Here is a 27,301-nt window from a genome sequence, read left to right as displayed (position 1 = left end):
GCTTTAAGAATATTTTAGGCCCTCTGAGAGGGCGTAGAGGGCCCTGACGGTTCCCCACTGATTGAATCATATATGTGGATCTGAGGTAAATAAACTGGATATTTTTTTTCGGCGTGAGATATCGGAAGTATGGCGTGAGAGCGTGTGAAAACGGTCAAATGCGTGTGTCTCACGCTCAATGCGTGAGAGTTGGCAACCCTGTGACTTTGTTCATTGCGCTGAGGCGCGGCGCGCGCGAAGTTACAAAATTCGAGAGGTGCACGACCTCGCGTGCGCCGCGCTTCAGCGCGATGAACAAAGTCATGTTTGCAGGGTTCATACACCTTGTGGAATTCAAACACTTGTATGTCACTTTCAAGGTCCATTTCAATATTTCCCAGCACGAGCAAAGACACTTTGTCAGACGTTCAAAAGACGTCCACTGAAAAGCCAGAATGAAAGTTTTAGCGACGTCTTTTTTAAACGTCTATTACTGCCGTTCAGTTGCAGTTTTTGCACGTCCTGACATCCAATAAAGGTCCTAGTCAGACGTTCAGATAGAAAACTCGTCATAGACGTTCATGTTAAGTTAAAAGGTTAAGGTCCTAGTCACACTGTCAGATTTTGAACCAGTTTTGAACGTCCACCAGACTTGCAAAAATGGGTCTGGACTGACCGACGTGATAGACTTGATTTTAACGTCTTTCTGATGTCGCATGTTTGTTGGGATAAGTTAAATATTTATACATGTACTCGAAATTATTCGCTTTTTTATCACATTATTTAATGGTTGTTTATTTTCAAAACGCCCAATCGTAACGTCTTCACGTTCTCTCATGTTTCATCCTGGAATTACAAGATGCTCGTATTTGTTAACGTAATACAAGAGAACTGTTCAGTCAGACAGATATTTGTTGTGAAATGAAGTTACAATTTCAAGCATTTTCAAACACAAAGCAACATTCATTTGTTTGTTTATAAAAATAAATAAAAAGGCTTTAAAACGGAAATTAGCACCGTATCTGACTTTGGTATCGAAAATGGTATCGAATTTCAATATTTTTTTAAGTATCGTATCGAAGTTGTAATTCTTAGTATCGTGACAAGCCTAGAGCAGACCCGTCTGAACTAACGATGACACGGCTCACATGGACCGTCCGGCTGTCACCGCAACAGAACAAGCCAAGACAACGAGCCAAACACCTTTGTCATTATTGTACTGCTTCTCTCAGGCTCTCTCTCTCCCTCCATCCCTCCCTCTCTCTTTCTCTCTCTCCCCCTCATTGTGTTGGTGCTGTTGGCGTGGAGAACAGCTGTGGTTTTAAAGACCTCTGTCCTGTAATCAGGCTTTACACTCCCATTATGTTGGAGTCTTCCGGCATGCATTTTTGATGCTGATATAGCTGGGGTGTGTGTGTGTGTGTGTGTGTGTGTGTGTGTGTGTGTGTGTGTACAGCACTGCTGTTCCTGGCATTAATAATAGATCACTGCTGTATGCAGGATGAGTGAGTGGGTGGTTATGGTCTCTGGTGTTGGGGTATGTAGAGTGGGTGGTGTTGGGGTGTCTATAGGGGTGGTGTGTAGCTGGTGTTGGGGTATGTAGAGTGTGTGGTGTTGGGGTATGTAGAGTGTGTGGTGTTGGGGTATGTAGAGTGTGTGGTGTGTACCTGGTGTTGGGGTATGTAGAGTGGGTGGTGTTGGGGTGTCTATAGTGGGTGGTGTCGGGGTATGTAGAGTGGGTGGTGTTGGGGTATGTAGAGTGGGTGGTGTGTAGCTGGTATTGGGGTGTCTATAGTGGGTGGTGTTGGGGTATGTAGAGTGGGTGGTGTGTAACTGGTGTTGGGGTGTCTATAGTGGGTGGTGTTGGGGTATGTAGAGTGGGTGGTGTGTAGCTGGTGTTGGGGTGTCTATAGTGGGTGGTGTTGGGGTATGTAGAGTGGGTGGTGTGTACTTGGTGTTGGGGTATGTAGAGTGGGTGGTGTTGGGGTGTCTATAGTGGGTGGTGTTGGGGTATGTAGAGTGGGTGGTGTGTAGCTAGTGTTGGGGTGTCTATAGTGGGTGGTGTTGGGGTATGTAGAGTGGGTGGTGTGTACCTGGTGTTGGGGTATGTAGAGTGGGTGGTGTTGGGGTATGTAGAGTGGGTGGTGTTGGGGTATGTAGAGTGGGTGGTGTTGGGGTATGTAGAGTGGGTGGTGTGTAGCTGGTGTTGGGGTGTCTATAGTGGGTGGTGTTGGGGTATGTAGAGTGGGTGGTGTGTAGCTGGTGTTGGGGTGTCTATAGTGGGTGGTGTTGGGGTATGTAGAGTGGGTGGTGTGTACCTGGTGTTGGGGTATGTAGAGTGGGTGGTGTTGGGGTGTCTATAGTGGGTGGTGTCGGGGTATGTAGAGTGGGTGGTGTCGGGGTATGTAGAGTGGGTGGTGTACCTGGTTGCGGTCCCTGGCGTTGGCGTATCTGAATCTCTGGATGTAGTAGAAGACCAGCCAGGCCAGGGAGATGATCATGAGGATGATGAAGGAGATGGAGACGAAGACCACTGAGGTGCGGCTGACGTATTTCTGCAGGTTGCGTGTTCCTATGGTGATGTGCATGTGCACCGTGATGTTACGCTCCAGTAACATCACCAACTCACGACCTTTAGGCTCAGGAATCATGATTGCTACCACATCACCGGTACCTGAGAGACAGACAGGTAGAGACAGACAAGGAGAGGCAGACAGACGGAGAGGCAGACAGATGGAGAGGCAGACAGATGGAGAGGCAGACAGACAGGAAGAGACAGACAGGTAGAGACAGACAGACGGAGAGACAGACAGACGGAGAGACAGACAGGAAGAGACAGACAGGTAGAGAGACAGACAGGTAGAGAGACAGACAGGTAGAGAGACAGACAGGTAGAGAGACAGACAGGTAGAGAGACAGACAGGTAGAGAGACAGACAGAGAAACAGACAGATGGACAGAGGCAGTTAGAGAAACAGACGGAGTTGAAGAGAGACTCAAGGTCTTTCACTTGTTTCCAGATGACACAGTGTAACTAACACAAGATAAGCAGTGGGAGAACACTTTAAATACTTTACTTTATGTGTAAACATCCCAAGTTACGAATTATAACTAACTAGAGGTAAGCAGGAGAGAGAGAGAGAGAGAGAGAGAGAGAGAGAGAGAGAGAGAGAGAGAGAAGCTATGAGAAACAGAGCACATAACAGACTCCTTCTCCACACCCCTCTTCCCCACAGCCCATTACCCTGTGCCCGGGGGCAGTTACTCAGCAGGCTGCACAAACACATTACACCTCTCTGATCTGACATCAGCTTTTGCCTTTTACACCCAAATGGAAACAATTATATCTGCGGGGAGGATCTGGTCCCAGATCATCAATCTAGATAATAACACCAGGCCCAACTTCTGTGGGACGTGGTTGAGGGTGTGAATGCCGCGTTTTAATCCAATGCCTCCCAGATGTGTGAGGAAGAGACACACACCAGCTGGGGTGACAGTCCTGGCCAAGCACGCACGCACTCACTCACTCACTCACGCACTCACTCACGCACTCACTCACGCACTCACGCACTCACTCACGCACTCACTCACGCACTCACGCACTCACTCACGCACTCACTCACTTTAGTCATTTTCCTTGGAAATAGCCTTTCAATAAAGAATAAAATTAAACAAGAAATGACAGAAGTGGGGGGGGGGGGGTCTGGTGCCACTGTGTGTGTGTGTGTGTGTGTGTGTGTGTGTGTGTGTGTGTGTGTGCAAACACAAAACAGCACTGGTCTTCCAAAACGAGCACGTGCTCGCTCACCTGTACTGTTTTGGTTTTACCTGTACATTGTGTTTGAGGGAGTCTGGTCCGTGCGGGACCGTGTGCACCGTGTCTGTGGGTCTCAGACGTGAACATGCACGATGGTCCCGGCGTGGCGGACTCGTCGTTTACCTTGATGCGGCATCGTGATGGTGTCGTTGGCGCCGGACGCGCCCACGTTGAACACGACCACGGCCGACGCGTTCTGGCTCGCCGCGTGGCGGATCTTGTCCCGGTACGTGCAGTTGCCCTCGGTGATCAGCGCGATCCACGGCGCCCCGCGCGCGGGCACGGCGAACCTGGCGCGCGGGTCGCACGCGTGGCGCTCGTGCGGCGACAGCGACGTCACCAGCAGCCCCTTGGCCTCGCGCTTGGGCGAGTGTTCGCCGTAGCGGCCGTACTCGCTCCTCTCCGCGCGCACCTGCGACGTGAGCGGGTCCACGTAGGTGACGTTGACGAAGGCGGTGTACCACTCCTCCTTCTCGGCCATCGTCATGTCCAGGCAGGGCAGACGCGCGAGCCACGGGCACACGAGCCACGCGCACAGCGCCAGGCTGCGGCACGCCTGCGTCACGGACACCGGCATCCTCGCGCACCCCGCTACTCCATCTTATTTATCTGTGTGTGTGTGTGTGTGTGTGTGTGTGTGTGTGTGTGTGTGTGTGTGTGTCGCTCTCTTGCAGCCTCTACTCCGTTGCGCAGGACGCACTGGCCGCACTTACATGGTTCGCAAATGTCACATTCATGCGGCGATGCGGGTATAATGTCCAGTTGCTCCGAAGTGCAGCGGCACCAGTGCGGGTGAAGCGGGTCAGCGTGCTGTTGCAGTGTTTCCCACTGGGTCTGCAACACAAACACAAAGCAGACGGCGATAGAGCGCTGAACACTGCACAACAAATACCAGAGCGCCCCTAGCGGTGGGATGATAACATGGGAATAGAGGAACACTGAAGGTGACGCGACTGTGAGAAACGCAGAAGTTATATTCAGTCGGTTTCCTGTGTTAACCTCATGTGGCATGAATAAAGATAAAGATACTCCTAATAAAATAATAAAACATCCATTTTAAACAGGTCTAGCAGGCAAATCGTTCAGGCTGTCAGACAAGCCCACCCGAGAGTACCAGAACCGAGCTGTACTAGTCAACTCTCTGCACCTCCACTGTACTCTGTACGATAAAACCTGTATTCAGTGTCTGAATAAGCACTTTCTTTGACTACTGTTTCTCTACATGAATTAATTCTCCTGTTAGAAAATTACAGTAAACCTAAAAATACAAAATAGCCTACAACAGGATCGTCATACAGACAGATGAGTGATTTGGATCGAACTCTCCCTTGGTTATAATAAATGATGTCATTTTACTTTACGCTAATGGCATTGTGTGACCTGTTTCTGAATGGGCATCGCAGCATTGTGGCAGGTCACACACACTGTAGCTCTGTAGCTATGCAAATACTTCCCAGATACACCCCTACACACTCTCTCACACACACACACACACACACACCAACACCTCTACCCCCACACATCCACAGACACACAAACACACACACCCCAACACCCCCCCCCCCCCACACACACACACATTCAGACACATACAGACACATTCATATAGGTAGTTTTATGCCTTGCACTAATGTGTACTTCATATCTGGACTATATGTGGATATTTTTTTTGTCCAAATTCCGTTGACACATTTCACTAAAATGCATCCCTAGTGTGACCACATGAAATCTGATTTTTCCCCAAGATCTTTCCCAAGTAAAAAAAAACGCCAACCCACACATGGTTTCAGTTTCCATTTGACTTCCCGAAACCCACGGGCTATTATCAGTGTATTGTCCACAGTAAAATATGGGCGGAACCGTCTACAAGTCAGTGAAGGATCTGCTTCAATGTGGAAGGAGGCTTTGACGGTCGAGATCTTCCCAGTGTGGTTGAGTGATATGATCGCAGTGCTTCTGAGGTGTGTTTACACCTGGCATTTCACGTGAGATCCCATGGTGGTCCAAACATCAATGATGCTGTAAATAGAAGATGTAAACAGGTGCAGAGACACCAACAGAAGCATATGTGACCCTCCATAGGGACCCTTAGTTACTCCACACAAATTCCACCGCATTGCATGTACCAAGACATGTGACGGTGTGTAAATGTGTGTGTGCAAGTGTGTGAGGTTAAGCTCCATGTTTGTAGAGGCTGATTGAAGGTGAACTCAGAGTCAGAGTAAAGAAAAGCTCAGACTGATCACACACAGGCAAAAAAAGAAAAAGATTGCGCGTGTATTTATTCATGGCCTTGGCAGATACTGCATGTTCCTTGATGTACGAACAGTGCCTCTCTTGTACTGGTTAGTATTAAAAACCACATGTGATGAAATGGAGCTCTGACAGGGTCAGACGTCATCCAGCTGTCATGACCATGGGACAGGTATGAGACCTACAGAGCCAGCCATAAAGAGAACACGAACGGTATGAAACACCCAACAAAGAAACAGTGAGAGAGCAAGACAGAAAGAGAAAGAGAGAGACAGAGGAACAGAGAAACTGGGTGATGAGTAACAGTGTGACTGTAATCTGACTGCAGACTACAGCAGAATGTCACACACATTAATACAGTTTCTTTCATGCCTGACGACCGGAATACAGTATCACACATCAGCCTTCCACACATTCTACCTGTCTGTCTGTACATGCCCTACCTGTCTGTCTGTACACGCCCTACCTGTCTGTGTGTACACATTCTACCTGTCTGACTGTACATGTCCTACCTGTCTGTCTGTACACATTCGACCTGTCTGTTTGTACACGCCCTACCTGTCTGTCTGTACACGTTCTACCTGTCTGTCTGTACATGCTCTACCTGTCTGTCTGTACACGCTCTACCTGTCTGTCTGTACATGCTCTACATGTCTGTTTGTACACATTCTACCTGTCTGTCTGTACACGCTCTACCTGTCTGTCTGTACACGCTCTACCTGTCTGTCTGTACACGCCCTACCTGTCTGTCTGTACACGCTCTACCTGTCTGTCTGTACACGCTCTACCTGTCTGTCTGTACACGGTTTACATGTCTGTCTGTACACATTCTACCTGTCTGTCTGTACACGCCCTACCTGTCTGTCTGTACACATTCTACATGTCTGTCTGTACACGTTCTACATGTCTGTCTGTACACGTTCTACATGTCTGTGTGTACACATTCTACCTGTCTGTCTGTACACGCCCTACCTGTCTGTGTGTACACATTCTACCTGTCTGTCTGTACACATTCTACCTGTCTGTCTGTACACGCTCTACCTGTCTGTCTGTACATGCTCTACCTGTCTGTCTGTACATGCTCTACCTGTCTGTCTGTACACGCCCTACCTGTCTGTCTGTACACGCCCTACCTGTCTGTCTGTACACATTCTACCTGTCTGTCTGTACACGCCCTACCTGTCTGTGTGTACACATTCTACCAGTCTGTCTGTACACGCTCTACCTGTCTGTCTGTACACGCTCTACCTGTCTGTCTGTACACGCCCTACCTGTCTGTCTGTACACGCTCTACCTGTCTGTCTGTACACGCTCTACCTGTCTGTCTGTACACGGTTTACATGTCTGTCTGTACACATTCTACCTGTCTGTCTGTACACGCCCTACCTGTCTGTCTGTACACGCCCTACCTGTCTGTCTGTACACATTCTACATGTCTGTCTGTACACGTTCTACATGTCTGTCTGTACACGTTCTACATGTCTGTGTGTACACATTCTACCTGTCTGTCTGTACACGCCCTACCTGTCTGTGTGTACACATTCTACCTGTCTGTCTGTACACATTCTACCTGTCTGTCTGTACACGCTCTACCTGTCTGTCTGTACATGCTCTACCTGTCTGTCTGTACATGCTCTACCTGTCTGTCTGTACACGCCCTACCTGTCTGTCTGTACACGCCCTACCTGTCTGTCTGTACACATTCTACCTGTCTGTCTGTACACGCCCTACCTGTCTGTGTGTACACATTCTACCAGTCTGTCTGTACATGCTCTACCTGTCTGTCTGTACACATTCTACCTGTCTGTCTGTACACGCTCTACCTGTCTGTCTGTACACGCCCTACCTGTCTGTGTGTACACATTCTACCTGTCTGTACACACTCTACCTGTCTGTGTGTACACATTCTACCTGTCTGTCTGTACACGTTCTACATGTCTGTCTGTACACGTTCTACCTGTCTGTCTGTACACGCTCTACCTGTCTATGTGTACACATTCTACCTGTCTGTCTGTACACACACTACCTGCCTGTCTGTACACGCTCTACCTGTCTGTGTGTACACATTCTACCTGTCTGTGTGTACACATTCTACCTGTCTGTCTGTACATGCTCTACCTGTCTGTCTGTACACGCCCTACCTGTCTGTCTGTACACGCTCTACCTGTCTGTGTGTACACATTCTACCTGTCTGTCTGTACATGCTCTACCTGTCTGTCTGTACACGCCATACCTGTCTGTCTGTACACATTCTACCTGTCTGTACACGCTCTACCTGTCTGTCTGTACACACTCTACCTGTCTGTGTGTACACATTCTACCTGTCTGTCTGTACACGTTCTACATGTCTGTCTGTACACGTTCTACCTGTCTGTCTGTACATGCTCTACCTGTCTGTGTGTACACATTCTACCTGTCTGTCTGTACATGCTCTACCTGTCTGTCTGTACATGCTCTACCTGTCTGTCTGTACACGTTCTACCTGTCTGTCTGTACACGCCCTACCTGTCTGTCTGTACACGCCCTACCTGTCTGTGTGTACACATTCTACCTGTTTGTCTGTACACATTCTACCTGTCTGTCTGTACATGCCCTACCTGTCTGTCTGTACACATTCTACCTGTCTGTCTGTACATGCTCTACCTGTCTGTCTATACACGCTCTACCTGTCTGTCTGTACACATTCTACCTGTCTGTCTGTACACGCTCTACCTGTCTGTGTGTACACATTCTACCTGTCTGTCTGTACACGCCCTACCTGTCTGTCTGTACACGCTCTACCTGTCTGTCTGTACACGTTCTACCTGTCTGTGTATCGCTATAATGTTAAACAATAGCCACAGAATGTCCACAGGCCTCTGGGTCCAGGTTGACTGTAGGGACTCCAGACATGTGAGCATTTGGGAGCATGTGTGAATTGGTGGGGCCAAACCCGTAGCGGGTGGAGTCTTCATGTGGGCCATGCATGGGTGGAGCAGTGGTGGATGGCAGAGCGAGATGTGGAAGTTTGTGAAGGAGCAGCGAATAATTCTCAAAGCTGTAAATCTCGTTAATGAAGTGTGGTGATGGTGTTCTTGGTCCTCAGAGCCAGTATAATGGAGGTTGATGGAAAACATTCTGAAACTCTGTATGCTGAACCTGAGCAGTGGGTGATGGGCACCTTCCTGGAGTGTGTGTGTGTGTGTGTGTGTGTGTGTGTGTGTGTGTGTGTGTGTGTGTGTGTGTGTGTGTGTGTGTGTGTGTGTGCGTATTAGTGCGTGTGTGTGTGTGTGCGTATTAGTGCATATGTGTCTGTGTGTACAGGCGTGTGTGTGTCTGCGTGTGTGTGAGTGTGTATTTGCTTTCCTCACCTTTCTCCATGCTAACCTCCACCTCCACCTCCACCTCCACCCTCTCTGCACCGCCCGTCTCACAGCCACCACACCATACTGCTCCCTCCACCCACCGCGGACATACACCCAGCAGCCTCGCCTGCACTGGCACCATGAGCAGCTCCGCCTACACCCACCTCAGGACTCCGCCCGCCCTGCCCACAACACCCACCTCAGGACACCGCCCGCCCTGCCCACAACACCCACGGTCTCCAACCACCGCGGTTCCGAGCGAGTTCCTCCGACTTGCACACGGACACCAGTGAGGAACCCGGGAATGATGCCAGTCACACGCCTACACACAGACAAGCAGAGGAAATGAAGCCTGTTCACCATCACGGAAACATACACACACACCATCTATACAGCAGCGAACCCTGCTACGATAGCTCACTTACAGAATAACCCCATTAAACTGTCACAGATTATTTATAATATAATCTTTCCATGTTAATATTTACTACTGTAATGACAACTATATGATGTTTAGCTACTTCAATACACATTAAAGAATATTTTTGCATACAGTCAAATGAGGGTCAGAGGGTCAAGTCAGAGGGTCAGAGGGTGCTGACACCTGTTTCCTCTACAGCCTACAGTCACACATTCGAGTGGGTTGCCAGTGGGTGGAGTGTGTGTGTGACGGTTAACGCTGGTGAGCGTGTGTGTGTTGAGGTTTATCCTCAGATCACACTCATGTGCCAGGGGACTCATGACCTCAGGCACTGCAGGAAACATGAGACCCCATCCTCACACACACACACACACACACACACACACACACACACACACACACCATGTACTTCTTGTTTTAGTAAAGCAAAAATGGATCAGGCAGCTGCTATAGGACAAAATGTACAAAACACACAGAGAACCTTAACTTCTAAATGTCGCAATGAAAGTGCTTAAAGTATTTTATCCAAATGTTATGCAGCTCGCAAGTGCAGATTCCAGTTTTGTCTTATTTGCAAGACTCATTTCATCTACGTGCCCAGAGTAGATGTGATCAGGCTCAGAGACACCATGGGCTTAATGGGCTTAATGAGTGTAAGCCCATAAGAATTCATCCACCCACAGACGCGAGGGCATAATACCCCAGACGCCGCACGTTTTCACTGGGCTCGCCAGACATCAGGTCCTATGGAAACAGGGACGTATGCACTTTGAATCACAGGGCTTTAGGAAACCTTGCTCTTTAACAGGAAGGCTCTTTAACAGGAAGGCTCTTTAACAGGAAGGCTCTTTGGCTGGTAGGCTCTTTGGCTGGTAGGCTCTTTGGCTGGTAGGCTCTTTGTCTAATGTGCACAGGTCTCAGTGCGGAGCTGAGGAAATTTCTGCTTGATCGGTCTGTTTAGAACAGCAGCACATAATCACTTCTAAAGTGCTGGTAAGGACCCAGACGTGTATTCTAACCCAATGGTCTTGATACACCTACTATGTCTTGGCTGACTTTTACTTTTGCCTTTGGGTTAATTCGCTTCCTCACAGTGCCACAAGTTTGAAAATTTTAAGTCTTCCTGGTACAATATTTGAAACATTTCAGTAAGGGACCATGGCCAATTATTAACCTATTTACCAATATCAAAATGAAACTCACTGTCTCTGAGATCTGAAACCTTTACCCGACTCTGTTTCCCTGGAAATATCGTCACTGCTGATTGGCTGTTGGGGAGTCCAAGGACTTGCCCTTGTCCTCATAGTCTCGTAATGTCCTTATATTGTCCTCGTAGAAACCCTGCTGTCCTTGACCAGGACGACCCTACACCCATTTTGTGAAGCAAAAAAAAAAAGTTTAAAGTATAATTGAAACAGTTTGGGATGAGAGAGAAGAAAGGCGTGGTTCTACTTGGCTGAGAGGTAATGACTGACAGGTCAGTGTCTGGCCTCTCCGCATAGTGCAGGGGTACTCAACAAAATTTTTCCGCGGTCCAATTTTGGCAGATAACTGTGACCTGAGGTGCGGGGTTGGCGAACGTAAATTGTTGTGCGGGGGGGGGGGGGCGTTGAACGTAACACTCGTGACGGAGTGTTTTTTTCAATAGCCCTGAAATAAATGCTCCGGTTTAAAATGAATTCTCCCGTCATAAATTATAAATATGTTTTTTTTTGTCCTTTTGTCCGTATCCAGTTAATCAGGAATGAGATTGGGTCCGGACAGGACTGCGTTCGGGTCCGGATCCGGACCGCGGTCCGCCAGTTGAGTACGTCTGGCATAGTGCATCCCATAGTTCATGGGTGAAATCAAAATTACGTCCATGCACGCATGACCATAATATTGACCATAATATTGTTTAAATAAATGTTGCATTGTAGATCACATACATAATGTGGACTATACCTCATTTGTAACAAGTGGGAGTTTAATAGACGGTGGTAACGAAGTAAATGTAATTCATTACTGCAAATTGTTGTTTGTTTCTTTACTTTTTTTGTTTCTTTACGAGTTTTTACTTTAACTCCATTACATTTCTAAGTCTAATATTTTACTTTTTACTCCACTACATTATGTGAGATCGGTCGTTCCTTCAGGCGCGTGTTAGTAAAGCAAAACAAAAGAAGCGGGAAGCGCGCGCACTAATCAGCGTTCGGTTCAACGGCAGCGCGCAGATCCCCACATAAAAATGAAGAAACTGTAACTCGACACTAAACCCAGGGCCTTATGATCTGAGAGAAATTATTTGAAGTGGTCGAAAAGAAAAATGACTCCTTCGTTTTCAAGTGCCTTCTCTGCCAGCCTCAGTCCCATAAGATTGTTCCTATAAGAATTCCCCATCTAATCTAAGGAAACACGCAGAGCTGAGCTGTTTTCATAGGCCTGCTGCTCATTTTCTTTAATGAGAACTTAACAATATCTTGTATCAAACGGGTTTGTTTGTGTATGTTAAAATAAGCATTGTATACATTGTGTTAAGATTATTTATTTTGGAGTCATCTTTCATACATAGACCAAAACCATCAGGGTTCATAATTTGGATTATAAATTTGTACAGCCCTCAGAGTTCGGTAGCTGGTACCAGGAGAACAGATTCACAACACACGGGTGTCAGGAAAGAGTTCCTAGAGTTTAATAGTAATACATGTAGTTAAATACAGAACGAAGAAGATGTTTCAACACAATTGGGTAAGAATAATAAAACATATGTATGATTGATGTTCTTATCAGGAGAGGAGGCACAGTAGACTGAATCTAGGGGTAGTGGAAAAGTACAGGGTGAGAGAAAGACAGAGAGAGAGAGAGGTTCTAACTGAGCAGACACAGATAAGGGAGTGAACTGAATGTCAGGGTGTACTGTCTGAGAGTCACAGACAGTAAATCACAAATTCCCTTACACATTGTTAGTTAGCTAGCTAGCTAAGTAGGCTACTGCTAGTACACACAAAAAACTGTCTTAGCAACGCACTCTGCAAGCTAAGTGAACTAGCTAGCTAGTTATGTGTTTTAACCATTGAATGGTTTTAACACAGTTAATTGGATCTTCCAGCTAGCTAAATGCATCAAGGTGAAATAATAAACATCTGAACATAGCACTTTAACTTAGGAAACAAATTTTATTTTGACAGGTTTTACATGCAGAGTATGGTGCTAAACATTAGAGCCTTTACCTTTACTTTTATTTAAGTACATTTGAAGTACTTGTACTTTAACTCAAGTAGAGGATTAAAGAGAGAACTTCTACTTGTACAGGAGTAATGTTTTACCTTGGGTATCTGTACTTTAACTCAAGTAGAGGATTAAAGGGAGGACTTATACTTGTACTGGAGTAATGTTTTACCTAGGGTATCTGTACTTTAACTCAAGTCCACCACTGATTGTATCCCAATGTCACATTTGTAGTCCAAACCAGCTTGAATTGTTCTGCCCTCTCCGACACAGGACCGGCCAGATCATCCAGAATCAGAATCTTCCTCACTGATGTGGTTACACCAGACACATAACCAATGCAGTGTAGTCCACACCAGCAGGAGGGTAGGGTGTTAGATGAATGACCAACACAAGCAAATATGTTATGGGTAGAGGACTCGTAAGAAAAAGCATAAATGGGTAGATATGTCTGTAGTTGGGTGAGAAAGGTCAGATCAAAGACGGTTCTTTCTGACTGACGGACTGACACATACACAGAGCACAAGGCAGTGTCCATTCATTGGCAGACACTCAGGGACACTCCACATCATCACGGTGTGACAGGATGACGACGCGAATGCTTGGATGCTCCGCCCCCACCCCGCCACCATTGGCCGACGTCAGCATGTCTCGGCATTCATACAATTGTCAGTGAGTGTTCAATGATGAGGAGGCAATACTCACTGTCGCGTTCTCCTCTGTGGAACAGCCAGGGGGCGCTGTGGCCCTGTGACCAGGAGATACTCAGAGAAGGAGAGCATGGTGCTGGGGGTGGAGCCTGGCCTACTGCCTGCTAGTAACAGTGCAATTACAGTGTGAGATAGCGTCGCTCTCCACAGGGGGCGTTTCCGAAGGACTGAAAATACAGCTGAATGTACATGCATTTAATATATTTCATTTTGTTTGAAATGTCATTCATATAATGTAGTTAGAAAATTACTTGAAAAATAACTTGAAATGTGTGTGGGGGTGCATGTCATCTGACAGCAAAAGAGAAAGAAAAGGAGAGGGAGTAACCTCAGAGAAAAGAAAACAACAGAGAGAGAGGGAGAGAGTGAGAGGGAGAGCGAGAGAGAAAAAGATACAAACAGGAAACAGTTGTAACTCTCCAGGCACCTTCATCACATGCAACTGCAAGACACTGGGTAAGACTACAATAATCGATTGGATCACTGTAACTGTCACTTTGATGTGCAGCTAAGAGGTGCTTTATGGTCGTGACCGTTGGTGCATTTGGGGTTGCAGTCACCCACAAGGTGAACGGAAGCGCAATGGTGTCAGTCTGAGTGTCACACCTCAGCTGTAGCGTTTCAGTGTCTGTCCCAGCACTGTGAGAGCCTAAATGAAAATATTCCACCTCCTCTGTCGTAAAACATGGCCGTTTCTTTGGGGAGAGCATCCCGAATCTCTGGTACAGTGGGCCATTGTCCAGAACCGGGTCGAATCACAGCACCAAGGTGGGTCCAGAGCCACTGAGCATCTGTTGTTGGCTTGTATAACAGATCCAGGGTCAGGCCTTGGCTTTTTCTGATAGTCCATAATATATGCCATCAACTCAACAATTACATATACAACTCAGAATAGCAATAAACACAATCTGAATTACACAGACAGCTCAGGATAGCAATAAACACAATCTGAAAAGTAGTTAAAAAGTAAGAAGATGGTCTTCCCTGTAGAGACCCTTCCTCTGTGGTGTCACTGTTCTCTGTGGAGAAAGGTAGACCTTAAATACTAAACCCCCTTGTCCTGTTTACTAAATGTCTGAAGATTGGGGTGGTGATGTAATTGCATCATTAATGTTGTAAAAGCACAAACACCCTCATGTGCATTAATCACGATCAATATTTATTTGATTCATTTCACTCTTATTTATAACACCATAACTGTTATTAAAAGTACAAAAAGAAACAAAGTAGAATTACAAATACTCCAAAAATTTAACCTGTACAACCTGTGTATATATGTTAGACTGATAAAACATGTTAGCCTCTTGGTAGAGAAAATGTCTAGAACAGCACAGATCTGTCCAGATAAACGGTAGGCATGTACGTGAATGTGTGAGCACGTTTGTGTGTACATATGTCTGTGTTACTGTGCCTCATCCAAATTAATTTCAGTGAAGACATCCATATCATTCCCTGTAACACACAAAAGACATACATGATGCATAACATTAAATACTGTCACAGTCTTAAAGATCGCAGCTACACACATTTACACATTTGCATGCATGTTTGCCTAATTAACAGATATGTTTGCATACACAAATCAATATAAAAAAACCTCACTTCAAACTGAATTTACGTGTATCACATTTATGTGTATCACATGCATAATATTCTAAAATATGCATTATAAGCATATTAGCATTTGTGGTTCTAATGAACTATTCATGTGGCTGATGTAAAATTGGATGTTTAGTGATACAGACCAGCGTTTGTGACGTTGTTGTTGTTTTCGTTTTGTTGTGATTCACTAGTGTCATCTGGAGCTGAAGATGCCAGTTCAGATTCTCTGCCAATAAGATCCAGGTCCAGATTAAACTCCACCTTCTTCATGGGTGGAGTCAGACTAGTGTCGGACAAGAAGCTGTCTTCTTCTGGAAAATTCAATGATGCAATTACATCTGTAGTGTAGAAAGGCAAATGATCGAAACACCCTTCAAGTTTCTGAAGGCATCACATGCCGTAAAGAAGTAAGCAGGAAAAGGTGTGTATTGATCTACTATCAGCACATTCTAATAAACTAATGATGTGTATCCAATCAAAAGAATTGATCGATTTTTAAAGATCACTTCTCTGGATGGTGTAAGTGTCATCACCAGATGAGGAGGTTTGTTCAGTTTCTCCATGTGTGGGATCCGTTTCCACTGCGTGCCCATTGGCTACTGGACTGCCTTCCTGGGGCTTTTCATCCTGACTGTAGTCTTGAACTGCCTCTGATTCTGAGCAAGGAAGCAACATAAGGGGTTTTAATATCATTACACGTTTCATCCAACAGTGTCAGCGATACAGAGGTGACCCAGTTACAGTCAGGCAGAGGGGATCAAACTAGTTGGTATTGTGAAATGGAGAACGTCCTTATTCATAAATCATGAATAAATAATATCATTATGGGTGGAACTGAGTTGTCTTGCCTTTGATGGATTGCTCAAAGGTGCCCCCCTGTTCCATGCTGCGCAGCGGAGTGTCATGGTCATTGGCATGATAGGTCAGGTCAAAGGAGTAGCTCTGCACACACACACACACACACACACACACACACACACACACACACACACACACACATCAGCCAGCATGTAGCAACACCGACATCCCAAGGGTTGTGACACCAGGCTAGCACAGGCGAAGCGTACTGTGTGAGAACACGCCTTGTGCCTTACTGTCTTTTGGGAAAGAAAAGGTCATTTAAACAGAACTGAAATTACAAAAAAGTGTTTTCAGCAAGCTTCCATTCCAGTAAGAACAACAGTGCCTATGGGGAAACTGCAGGCATTTAGGTGGTGGTCATTCTTTTGGTGATTTCTTAACTAAAAGCAGATCTAAACAGCAATGTTTTGAGACTGCTCTTAAAACTATGCAGGGATGAAATGCCTCTGAGCTCTTCAGGAAGAGAATTCCAGAGCTTTGGGCCATAGTGGCTAAAAGCACCCTCGCCAATCTTTAATCGGCTTTTAGGAATCACCAGTAGATTACTGTTTGAAGACCTGAGAGACCTGACTGGAACATATCTAACCATCATTTCACTCAGGTAAAGAGGGGCAAGACCATGAAGACATTTAAAAACCATGACTAGAACCTTAAAATCTATTCTAAAGCTGACAGGTAACCAGTGCAGTGAGTGGAGTGCAGGTGTAATATGATCTCTCTTTCTCCTGCGGGTCAGGACCCTAGCAGCCGCGTTCTGAACTCGCTGTAGGTGCGAAATAGAGCTCTTTGGAAGAGCAGATAGAACAGCGTTACAATAATCTAGCCTTGATGTGATAAATGCATGGACAAGTTTTTCCACTGTCAGCAGGAGAGAGCATATCTCGGACCTTAGCGATGTTTCGAAGGTGAAAATAAGGTTTCTTGCATGTAGTCATGATGTGTGATTTGAAGCTGAGCTCATTATCAAAGGTGATGCCCAGGTTCTTAACACATTGTCTGGCATTCAGATTCATTTGATTTAAATAAGTCTGGACATCATTCCTTTGTGAATCACTGCCAATAACAAGAACCTCTGTCTTCTGTTTATTTGACTGCAGAAAATTGTCAGACATCCATGTCTGTATATCATCTATGCAGTCAAACAGTGAGCAAATTGATTTTAGGGCTTTAGGTTCTAGCGAAATATAAAGTTGAGTGTCATCTGCATATTGATGATAACTAATACCATGTTTATTAATGATGTGTGGTAATGGAAGCATATATAGGTTGAATAGTAACGGCCCAAGAATTGATCCTTGGGGGACGCCACAAGTTATTTTTTGACGTGTGGAGGAAGAGGTACCTAATGCTACATAGTAATCACGCCCAGTTAAGTACGATCTAAACCAGTCTAAGACTAAGCCACTAAGGCCTACCCAGCTCTGTAGTCGATCAAGAAGTATTTCATGATCAACGGTGTCAAAAGCGGCGCTTAAATCTAGCAGAAAAAGGACTGAGAGTTTGCTTGCATCCTTATTCAATCTCAAGTCATTTACTACCTTAACTAGGGCTGTTTCAGTGCTGTGGAGAGCTCTGAAACCAGATTGAAAAGTGTAATTTATTTGATTTACTGGATTGACACTACTTTTTCAATTATTTTGCTAAGAAAGGAAAGGTTAGATATAGGTCAATAATTATTAAGAATTGTGGGATCAAGATTTCTGTTCTTTAATAGTGGTTTAACCATTGCAGTTTTAAGAATTTTAGGGAATTCACCCAATTGCAGAGACTGATTAACAATCGTTAGAACTTCATTTGCTAATGAGCTCAGAACCTGCTTGAAAAAGCATGTTGGTAAAGGGTCCAGTTCACAAGTAGAGGATTTTAGTGATGAGATCACATCAAGTAGTGTTACAATGTCAACTTCTTGGAAATAAGACATATTAAAGTTAGGCTGAGTAACTGATGTAAGGGTTGATGGTCTATTAGTGCTTGTTGCTATGTTCTGCCTTATACTAGTAATCTTGTCCCTAAAAAATATAGCAAACTCCTCACATTTTTCAACTGAAAGTCTCAGGGAAGCCACAGGAGGTGGGGTTTACTAGCTGATCTATGCTTCTGAACAAGACAGCCGAGTTATTATTGGATGAATTGATTAAGGTAGAGAAATAGTTTTTCCTTGCTGATTTCACTTCACTGTTGTAATTCTGCAATGTTGTTTTATAAATATCAAAATGTACCCGCAATATTGACTTTCGCCAACGTCTCTCAGCCTGCCTACAATCTTGCCTAAATTTTACAATAGATGGAGTGTTTCTCCAGGGCATCTTAATTACCAGAGATTATTTTAGTTACCTTTGGTGCCACAGCATCAATACAGTTCCTAACTCTGTGTGCGAATGTTTCAACTAGCTCATCCCCATTTTCTGAGAGGGGAGGGAGGGACTGTATCATGTCTGTGAAGGCTACGGCACTGCCAGCACTGAGATAACGCTTGGTTATTGTGCGCTTTTCACTGAGTGTTCTAGTAGATAATGACATATTGAAAAATACACCAAAATGGTCAGAGATTGCAACATCAGTAATTTCAGTATTATTAACATCTATACGTTTAGAAATGATCAAATCTAAAATGTGGCCATGCTTATGAGTTGGGCCTGATACATGCTGTATGAGATCAAAAGAGTTAAGCATCCTCATGAATTCTGAAGTGATTGTATTTGTGGATATATCCATGTGAATATTAAAATCCCCAGTAATTAAAACAATCAAAATCAATTAAAATCCTTGAAAGCATTTCTTCAAAATCTTCAAGAAAATCTGCATGTAGTCTGGGAGGATGATAGATAATCAAAAGAACTGAATAAGTACTGTTGAGTTGTACTGCCAGATATTCAAACGTAGGATGTTCCCCTAATAAGATCTGCTTACAGCGGAATGCTTTATGGTAAAAACATGCAACAGTATAATCTTCAATTAATTTAGCTATTATAAAAGACTTGTTTGTGAGTGAGCGGACGTTTAGTAAGGAGACTTTGAAGACTTGATGTGTTTGATCAGCATCGCTTACATCACTTGTGCATTTCACTGGGATCAAATTTTGTTTGTTACAATGTTTTGTACCCTTATGTTTTCTTCTGATTACATTTTTATTTCGATTCTGAGAGCCATGCCACCGGCTATTTAAAATAACTGGAATGTAACACTGACTAGGAGCATGGGTTCCAGTGTGTCAGACCTGAGAATTCACTGAGTGTGCAGGAGAAGTAGGTGAGTTCCTACAAGACTGCAGACTGTAGTGTTGCAGAACCTGTTCTATCTCCTGGAGTTTACCTCTGAGACTGTGGACAGATTCTCTGACAGGAGATGGTGGGCTCCTGGGACTGACATTACTGACGTTACTGCTGGCGGTTGGGTGCAGGTTCCGCATGTGAGTGATTCCATACATTAGATTATTCACAAGCATTTGAGTCCCAGCCCTGTTAGGGTGAAGCTGATCCGGTTTAAAAAGCTCAGGACGCCTCCAAAAGATGTTGAAATTGTCAATGAAGTTTACCTTCCGATGAGCACAGGCTGTAGTGAGCCAGCTGTTTAGAGCCAGCAGTCTGGTAAAGTGACCACTGCCTCGACGTGCAGTAGGTATCGGTCCAGAAATGAACACTTCACACCGGGAAAACTCCAGAATGTCGAGCAGATGGTTAAAATCCTGTTTCAGTATCTCAGACTGTTGTTTGTAAACATCGCTAGAGCCGACATGTACAATCAGTCTTTCCGTAGCTGGATGGTCATGCAATATGTGTGGAATCACGGGTATCACTTCACAGACAGTAACACGAGGAAAGCAAAAGGCCTTAATACTGTTGCTCCATACATCTCTGATGACTGAGTCCCCAATTAGCAGCGTTTTGGGCTGTGGCGGTGTTCCTCGTCTCCTTTCACCGTTAATGCCTCGGCGGCTAACATGGTTACCACCCCGATGGCCAACATGGTTACCACCCCGATGGCCAGCATGGTTACCACCCCGATGGCCAGCATGGTTACCACCCCGATGGCCAGCATGGTTACCACCCCGATGGCCAGCATGGTTACCACCCCGATGGCCAACATGGTTAGCATCCCGATGGCTAAACCTCTTAGCATGCTTGTTAGCATGCTGCTGGCTAACACAGTTGCCAGCCTGGTGGTTGGTCCGCGAATGGCCAGTTATTTGCATGCTTAGCAGCCAGACTGGAGTCGGATCTCTGATGCTGATTGGGGTGTGTTTGATGTCCTTGATGTCCTGGAGAGGGAAGCAGTATGTTGTGATGAGACTGCTCAGTTTCTGCTACTTCAGTTGAGGCAAGAGCTTCATATCGGTTATCAAGAAGAATGTTCTGTTCTGGAGATTGCTGCTTGCCGCCGCTGCTGTGCTGGTTTCTGCTACGTTCCTTCCCCCGAACAAGAGTCCAGCCCTTATCATTGTTGTTGTTAACAGGATTAGGAGTTGAGGCCAAGATGAGCTTAGGCTTTGCCCCCAGTACATCCCAGCGACAATGGAGAGAAACATCTCTTTCTTTGCCAGTCACAGGGACGGTTTTGTCAGCGGTTTGTGTGGCAAGAATCGAGTCTAGATATTCTTCCTCCTCCCTTATAGAATGTAAGGTATGGATTCTTTCCTGACGTTCTGCAACCCTCTGAGACAGTTTGATACACTCAGAGCAAATAGATGATGTGGAAGCATGAGCCATAATCGCAAAAGCACCGGGCACACAAGGCTCAAATATCCAAGTTAAAAATCCAAAGTGCAAAATAAACACCCAAGAAGTTCTGGCAGGTATTTCACAGCTGAAAACAATATCAGCTGCTGATAAAACAGTGCACAAAAACCACTCACAAGGATGAGGCGCAAAAAACAGTTCACTCGCAGTGTCGGACTGTCGGAATGTAAAAAATGCTAAATTATCCTTTATAGATGAATGTAAAAAAAGCTTACCAAGTGAAGAGTAATGGATCCTTTTAACTTGTAAAAATAACTTTAACTTTTAGATATAACTCAAATAAATGAAAGAACAGGCAGAGCTGACAGAAAAGCGTCTGTACAGGAGGAAAGCAGGAAGTAGGTTTTTCCCTTATTTGAAATGTTAAGAATATACATTTAGAGGTAAAAAAATAAATAAAAAATAAAAAATAAAAAAACTCTGTTACGCGTATCTTACAAGAATGTGTCCATTTAAGCGTTATCTTGCTTAGGTATGTGAGCTCAAGTAAATGATGTTTGTTGTTTTCGTTAGAGTCGACTTCATTCGTATAAATGAGATCACTGGCAGTGTGGGTGAGTCTGCTGTGTGGACCAGCTGCTGGTGTGTAGAATCTTCTCACTTGTTGCTGTTGAACCATTGTTGTCACGATCCACCACTGAAACACAAAAGAACAGTCACGGTAGTATAGACCAGTAAGGTGTACACCACTACACTACAGTGTAGACCAGTAAAGTGTACACCACTACGCTACAGTGTAGACCAGTAAAGTGTACACCCCTACACTACAGTGTAGACCAGTAAAGTGTACACCACTACGCTACAGTGTAGACCAGTAAAGTGTACACCCCTACACTACAGTGTAGACCAGTAAGGTGTACACCCCTACACTACAGTGTAGACCAGTAAAGTGTACACCCCTACACTACAGTGTAGACCAGTAAAGTGTACACCCCTACACTACAGTGTAGACCAGTAAGGTGTACATTACGCTACAGTGTAGACCAGTAAAGTGTACACCACTATGCTACAGTGTAGAGCAGTAAAGTGTACACCATTACGCTACAGTGTAGACCAATAAAGTGTACACCACTACACTAGTGTAGACCAATAAAGTGTACACCCTACACTACAGTGTAGATAAGTAAAGTGTGTACACCACTACACTAGTGTAGACCAGTAAAGTGTAAACCCATACACTACAATGTAGACCAGTAAAGTGTACATCATTACACTACAGTGTAGACCAGTAAAGTGTAAGCTATGTTTCAGTATAGACCAGTAAAGTGTACACCACTATAGTACAGTGTAGACCAGTAAATTGTACAGCATTACACTTCAGTGTAGATCAGTCAAGTGTAAACTATGCTTCAATGTAGACCAGTAGTTTTCACCACTACACTACAGTATACTCCAGTACAGTATACTCCAGTAAAGTGTACACGTCACTGTTATGTTTAGGGAAAAACAAAAGTGTGTAAATGAGATCACTGGTAGTGTGGGTGAGTCTGCTGTGTGGACCAGCTGCTAGTGAGCAGAACCTTCTCACCTATTGCTGTTGAACCGTTTTTTTCATCCACAGCTGAAACACAGAGGGACAGTCATGTTAGTGTAGACCAGTCAAGTGTACATCACTACGCTACAGTGTAGACCAGTAGTGTACAGCACTACGCTACAATGTAGACCAATAAAGTGTAGACCACCACACTATAGTGTAGACCAGTAAAGTGTACAGCACTACGCTACAATGTAGACCAATAAAGTGTAGACCACTACACTATAGTGTAGACCAGTAGTGTACATCACTACGCTACAGTGTAGACCAGTAAAGTGTACAGCACTACGCTACAATGTAGACCAATAAAGTGTACACCAGTACGCAGTAAAGTATAAACTGCTTCAGTGTAGAGCAGTAGTGTATAGCACTACAGTGTAGACCAGTAAAGTTCACCACTACACTACAGTATATTCCAGTAATGTGTTCACCACTACACTACAGTATAGACCAGTAAAGTGTAAACTTCACTGTTATGTTTAGGGAAGAAAATTTCTAAACAAACAAAAGTGTGTAAATGAGATCACTGGTAGTGTGGGTGAGCTAGTGTGCAGAACTTTCTCACCTATTGAATCATTTTTTTCAGTAGTCACCTCTGAAACACAAAGGAACAGTCACATTAGTGTAGACCAGTAAAGTGTACACCCCTACACTACAGTGTAGACCAGTAAAGTGTATACCCCTACACTACAATGGAGAACAGCTGTGGTTTTAAAGACCTCTGTCCTGTAATCAGGCTTTACAGTCCCATTATGTTGAGTCTTCCGGCATGCATTTTTGATGCTGATATAGCTGGGGTGTGTGTGTGTGTGTGTGGTGTGTACCTGGTGTTGGGGTGTCTATAGTGGGTGGTGTGTACCTGGTGTTGGGGTGTCTATAGTGGGTGGTGTGTACCTGGTGTTGGGGTGTCTATAGTGGGTGGTGTGTACCTGGTGTTGGGGTGTCTATAGTGGGTGGTGTGTACCTGGTTGCGGTCCCTGGCGTTGGCGTATCTGAATCTCTGGATGTAGTAGAAGACCAGCCAGGCCAGGGAGATGATCATGAGGATGATGAAGGAGATGGAGACGAAGACCACGGAGGTGCGGCTGACGTATTTCTGCAGGTTGCGTGTTCCTATGGTGATGTGCATGTGCACCGTGATGTTACGCTCCAGTAACATCACCAACTCACGACCTTTAGGCTCAGGAATCATGATTGCTACCACATCACCGGTACCTGAGAGACAGACAGGTAGAGACAGACCGACGGAGAGGTAGACAGTTAGAGAAACAGACAGATGGACAGAGGCAGTTAGAGAAACAGACGGAGTTGAAGATAGTGAGAGACTCAAGGTCTTTCACTTGTTTCCAGATGACACAGTGTAACTAACAAGATAAGCAGTGGGAGAACACTTTAAATACTTTACTTTATGTGTCCCTACATCCAGGGCCGGAGTGGGACACTTTTTCAGCCCGGGAGTTTCATGCCCAAATCCGGCCCAAAATTATTTTTCCCTCCCAATCGGCCCAAACTAGAGATTGACATGAGCCGGCCCATCGGGAATCCTCCCGAATCTCCCGATTAGCCACTCCGGCTCTGCCTACATCCCAAGTTACGAATTATAACTAACTAGAGGTAAGCGAGCGAGAGAGAGAGAGAGAGAGAGCGAGAGTGAGAGAACAGTTGGAAGAAACAGAGCACATAACAGACTCTTTCTCCACACCTCTCTTCCCCACAGCCCATTACCCCGTGCCCGGGGGCAGTTACTCAGCAGGCTGCAAACACATTACACCTCTCTGATCTGACATCAGCTTTCGCCTTTTACACCCAAATGGAAACAATTATATCCGCGGGGAGGATCTGGTCCCAGATCATCAATCTAGATAATAACACCAGGCCCAACTTCTGTGGGACGTGGTTGAGGGTGTGAATGCCGCGTTTTAATCCAATGTCTCCCAGATGTGTGAGGAAGACACACCAGCTGGGGTGACAGTCCTGGCCAAGCACGCACGCACGCACGCACGCACTTTCCTTGGAAACAGCCTTTCAATAAAGAATAAAATGAAACAAGAAATGACAGAAGTGGGGGGGGGGGGGGGGGGGTCTGGTGCCACTGTGTGTGTGTGTGTGTGTGTGTGTGTGTGTGTGTGTGTGTGTGCGCGCAAAAACAAAACAGCACTGGTCTTCCAAAACGAGCACGTGCTCGCTCACCTGTACTGTTTTGGTTTTACCTGTACATTGTGTTTGAGGGAGTCTGGTCCGTGCGGGACCGTGTGCACCGTGTCTGTGGGTCTCAGACGTGAACATGCACGATGGTCCCGGCGTGGCGGACTCGTCGTTTACCTTGATGCGGCATCGTGATGGTGTCGTTGGCGCCGGACGCGCCCACGCTGAACACGACCACGGCCGACGCGTTCTGGCTCGCCGCGTGGCGGATCTTGTCCCGGTACGTGCAGTTGCCCTCGGTGATCAGCGCGATCCACGGCGCCCCGCGCGCGGGCACGGCGAACCTGGCGCGCGGGTCGCACGCGTGGCGCTCGTGCGGCGACAGCGACGTCACCAGCAGCCCCTTGGCCTCGCGCTTGGGCGAGTGTTCGCCGTAGCGGCCGCACTCGCTCCTCTCCGCGCGCACCTGCGACGTGAGCGGGTCCACGTAGGTGACGTTGACGAAGGCGGTGTACCACTCCTCCTTCTCGGCCATCGTCATGTCCAGGCAGGGCAGACGCGCGAGCCACGGGCACACGAGCCACGCGCACAGCGCCAGGCTGCGGCACGCCTGCGTCACGGACACCGGCATCCTCGCGCCGCGGCTCCCCGCTATTTGTGTGTGTGTGTGTGTGTGTGTGTGTGTGTGTCGCTCTCTTGCAGCCTCTACTCCGTTGCGCAGGACGCACTGGCCGCACTTACATGGTTCGCAAATGTCACATTCATGCGGCGATGCGGGTATAATGTCCAGTTGCTCCGAAGTGCAGCGGCACCAGTGCGGGTGAAGCGGGTCAGCGTGCTGTTGCAGTGTTTCCCACTGGGTCTGCAACACAAAGCAGACGGCGATAGAGCGCTGAACACTGCACAACAAATACCAGAGCGCCCCTAGCGGTGGGATGATAACATGGGGATAGAGGAACACTGAAGGAGACGCGACTGTGAGAAACGCAGAAGTTATATTCAGTCGGTTTCCTGTGTTAACCTCATGTGGCATGAATAAAGATAAAGATACTCCTAATAAAATAATAAAACATCCATTTTAAACAGGTCTAGCAGGCAAATCGTTCAGGCTGTCAGACAAGCCCACCCGAGAGTACCAGAACCGAGCTGCAGGACGTAAACACTTCCTGTTGATACTGCAGCCAAAGCACATTTAACGTCTCAACACTGAAGATTTAACTTCACGTTTATATTTACACGCACTTCATAACTGTTTACCACATGTAGTATTTGTGCGTCCATTGTTGATATGGGAATTCTGTTTTGCTCTTAGAGTATGGTTTCCACTGGGGATGAGTAATGGTAGGCTATATGTACTAGTTAACTCTCTGCACCTCCACTGTACTCTGTACGATAAAACCTGTATTCAATGTCTGAATAAGCACTTTCTTTGACTACTGTTTCTCTACATGAATTAATTCTCCTGTTAGAAAATTACAGTAAACCTAAAAATACAAAATAGCCTACAACAGGATCTTCATATAGACAGATGAGTGATTTGGATCGAACTCTCCCTTGGTAATAATAAATGATGTCATTTTACTTTATGCTAATGGCGTTGTGTGACCTGTTTCTGAATGGGCATCGCAACATTGTGGCAGGTCACACACACTGTAGCTCTGTAGCTATGCAAATACTTCCCAGATACACCCCTACACACTCTCTCTCACACACACACACCAACACCTCTACCCCCACACATCCACAGACACACAAACACACACACCCCAACACCCCCCCCCCCTACACACACACACACACACACACATTCAGACACATACAGACACATTCATATAGGTAGTTTTATGCCTTGCACTAATGTGTACTTCATATCTGGACTATATGTGGATATTTTTTTTTGTCCAAATTCCGTTGACACATTTCACTAAAATGCATCCCTAGTGTGACCACATGAAATCTGATTTTTCCCCAAGATATTTCCCAAGTAAAAAAAACGCCAACCCACACATGGTTTCAGTTTCCATTTGACTTCCCGAAACCCACGGGCTATTATCAGTGTATTGTCCACAGTAAAATATGGGTGGAACCGTCTACAAGTCAGTGAAGGATCTGCTTCAATGTGGAAGGAGGCTTTGACGGTCGAGATCTTCCCAGTGTGGTTGAGTGATTTTATCCAAATGTTATGCAGCTCGCAAGTGCAGATTCCAGTTTTGTCTTATTTGCAAGACTCATTTCATCTACGTGCCCAGAGTAGATGTGATCTGGCTCGGAGACACCATGGGCTTAATGGGCTTAATGAGTGTAAGCCCATAAGAATTCATCCACCCACAGACGCGAGGGCATAATACCCCAGACGCCGCACGTTTTCACTGGGCTCGCCAGACATCAGGTCCTATGGAAACAGGGACGTATGCACTTTGAATCACAGGGCTTTAGGTAACCTTGCTCTTTAACAGGAAGGCTCTTTGGCTGGTAGGCTCTTTAACAGGAAGGCTCTTTGGCTGGTAGGCTCTTTGGCTGGTAGGCTCTTTGTCTAATGTGCACAGGTCTCAGTGCGGAGCTGAGGAAATTTCTGCTTGATCGGTCTGTTTAGAAGAGCAGCACATAATCACTTCTAAAGTGCTGGTAAGGACCCAGACGTGTATTCTAACCCAATGGTCTTGATTCACCTACTATGTCTTGGCTGACTTTTA

At 45.8% G+C, this 27,301-nt stretch overlaps 3 protein-coding genes across 5 annotated transcripts in view; all 3 read right to left on the bottom strand.

Annotated features, from left to right (window-relative positions):
• LOC143498964 (RING finger protein 150-like) overlaps positions 1-4,675 on the bottom strand; it is a 12,897-nt gene extending 8,222 nt beyond the window's left edge. Inside the window, exons 1-2 of the mRNA XM_076993875.1 lie at positions 3,919-4,675; positions 2,403-2,653 (exon numbers count right to left, since the gene is read on the bottom strand). Of these exons, the coding sequence (XP_076849990.1) occupies positions 2,403-2,653; positions 3,919-4,372 (705 nt within the window). The 5' untranslated portion in view covers positions 4,373-4,675. The remainder of the gene's footprint in view (positions 1-2,402; positions 2,654-3,918) is intronic.
• A 10,193-nt stretch (positions 4,676-14,868) lies between these two features.
• LOC143498966 (uncharacterized) lies at positions 14,869-21,467 on the bottom strand. Of its 3 annotated transcripts, none has more exons than XM_076993876.1 (5): positions 19,729-21,467; positions 16,181-16,274; positions 15,866-15,988; positions 15,476-15,670; positions 14,869-15,182 (listed from the first exon to the last, which is right to left on the bottom strand). In XM_076993876.1, exons 1-5 carry the CDS (start codon positions 20,383-20,385, stop codon positions 15,133-15,135), a joined length of 1,119 nt encoding a protein of 372 aa, XP_076849991.1. In that variant the 5' UTR covers positions 20,386-21,467; the 3' UTR covers positions 14,869-15,132. The 3 variants fall into 3 exon arrangements, with proteins under 3 accessions (XP_076849991.1, XP_076849992.1, XP_076849993.1); XM_076993877.1 differs by lacking the exon at positions 19,729-21,467 and adding an exon at positions 19,506-19,694; XM_076993878.1 differs by lacking the exon at positions 19,729-21,467 and adding an exon at positions 19,506-19,694 and having other exon boundaries at positions 15,476-15,643.
• Positions 21,468-21,470: 3 nt separating this feature from the next.
• LOC143498968 (RING finger protein 150-like) lies at positions 21,471-25,488 on the bottom strand. Its single transcript, XM_076993880.1, has 5 exons — positions 24,786-25,488; positions 23,428-23,678; positions 23,029-23,058; positions 22,458-22,490; positions 21,471-21,566 (listed from the first exon to the last, which is right to left on the bottom strand). Exons 1-3 carry the CDS (start codon positions 25,237-25,239, stop codon positions 23,053-23,055), a joined length of 711 nt encoding a protein of 236 aa, XP_076849995.1. The 5' UTR covers positions 25,240-25,488; the 3' UTR covers positions 21,471-21,566; positions 22,458-22,490; positions 23,029-23,052.
• Positions 25,489-27,301: the final 1,813 nt, after the last annotated feature.

The sequence above is a fragment of the Brachyhypopomus gauderio genome, unplaced genomic scaffold, assembly GCF_052324685.1.
Source record: "Brachyhypopomus gauderio isolate BG-103 unplaced genomic scaffold, BGAUD_0.2 sc127, whole genome shotgun sequence".
Classification (NCBI taxonomy): Eukaryota; Metazoa; Chordata; class Actinopteri; order Gymnotiformes; family Hypopomidae; genus Brachyhypopomus; species Brachyhypopomus gauderio.
The sequence above is the reverse complement of the archived record's forward strand: the minus strand, read 5'-3'. Positions and strand labels throughout refer to the sequence as shown.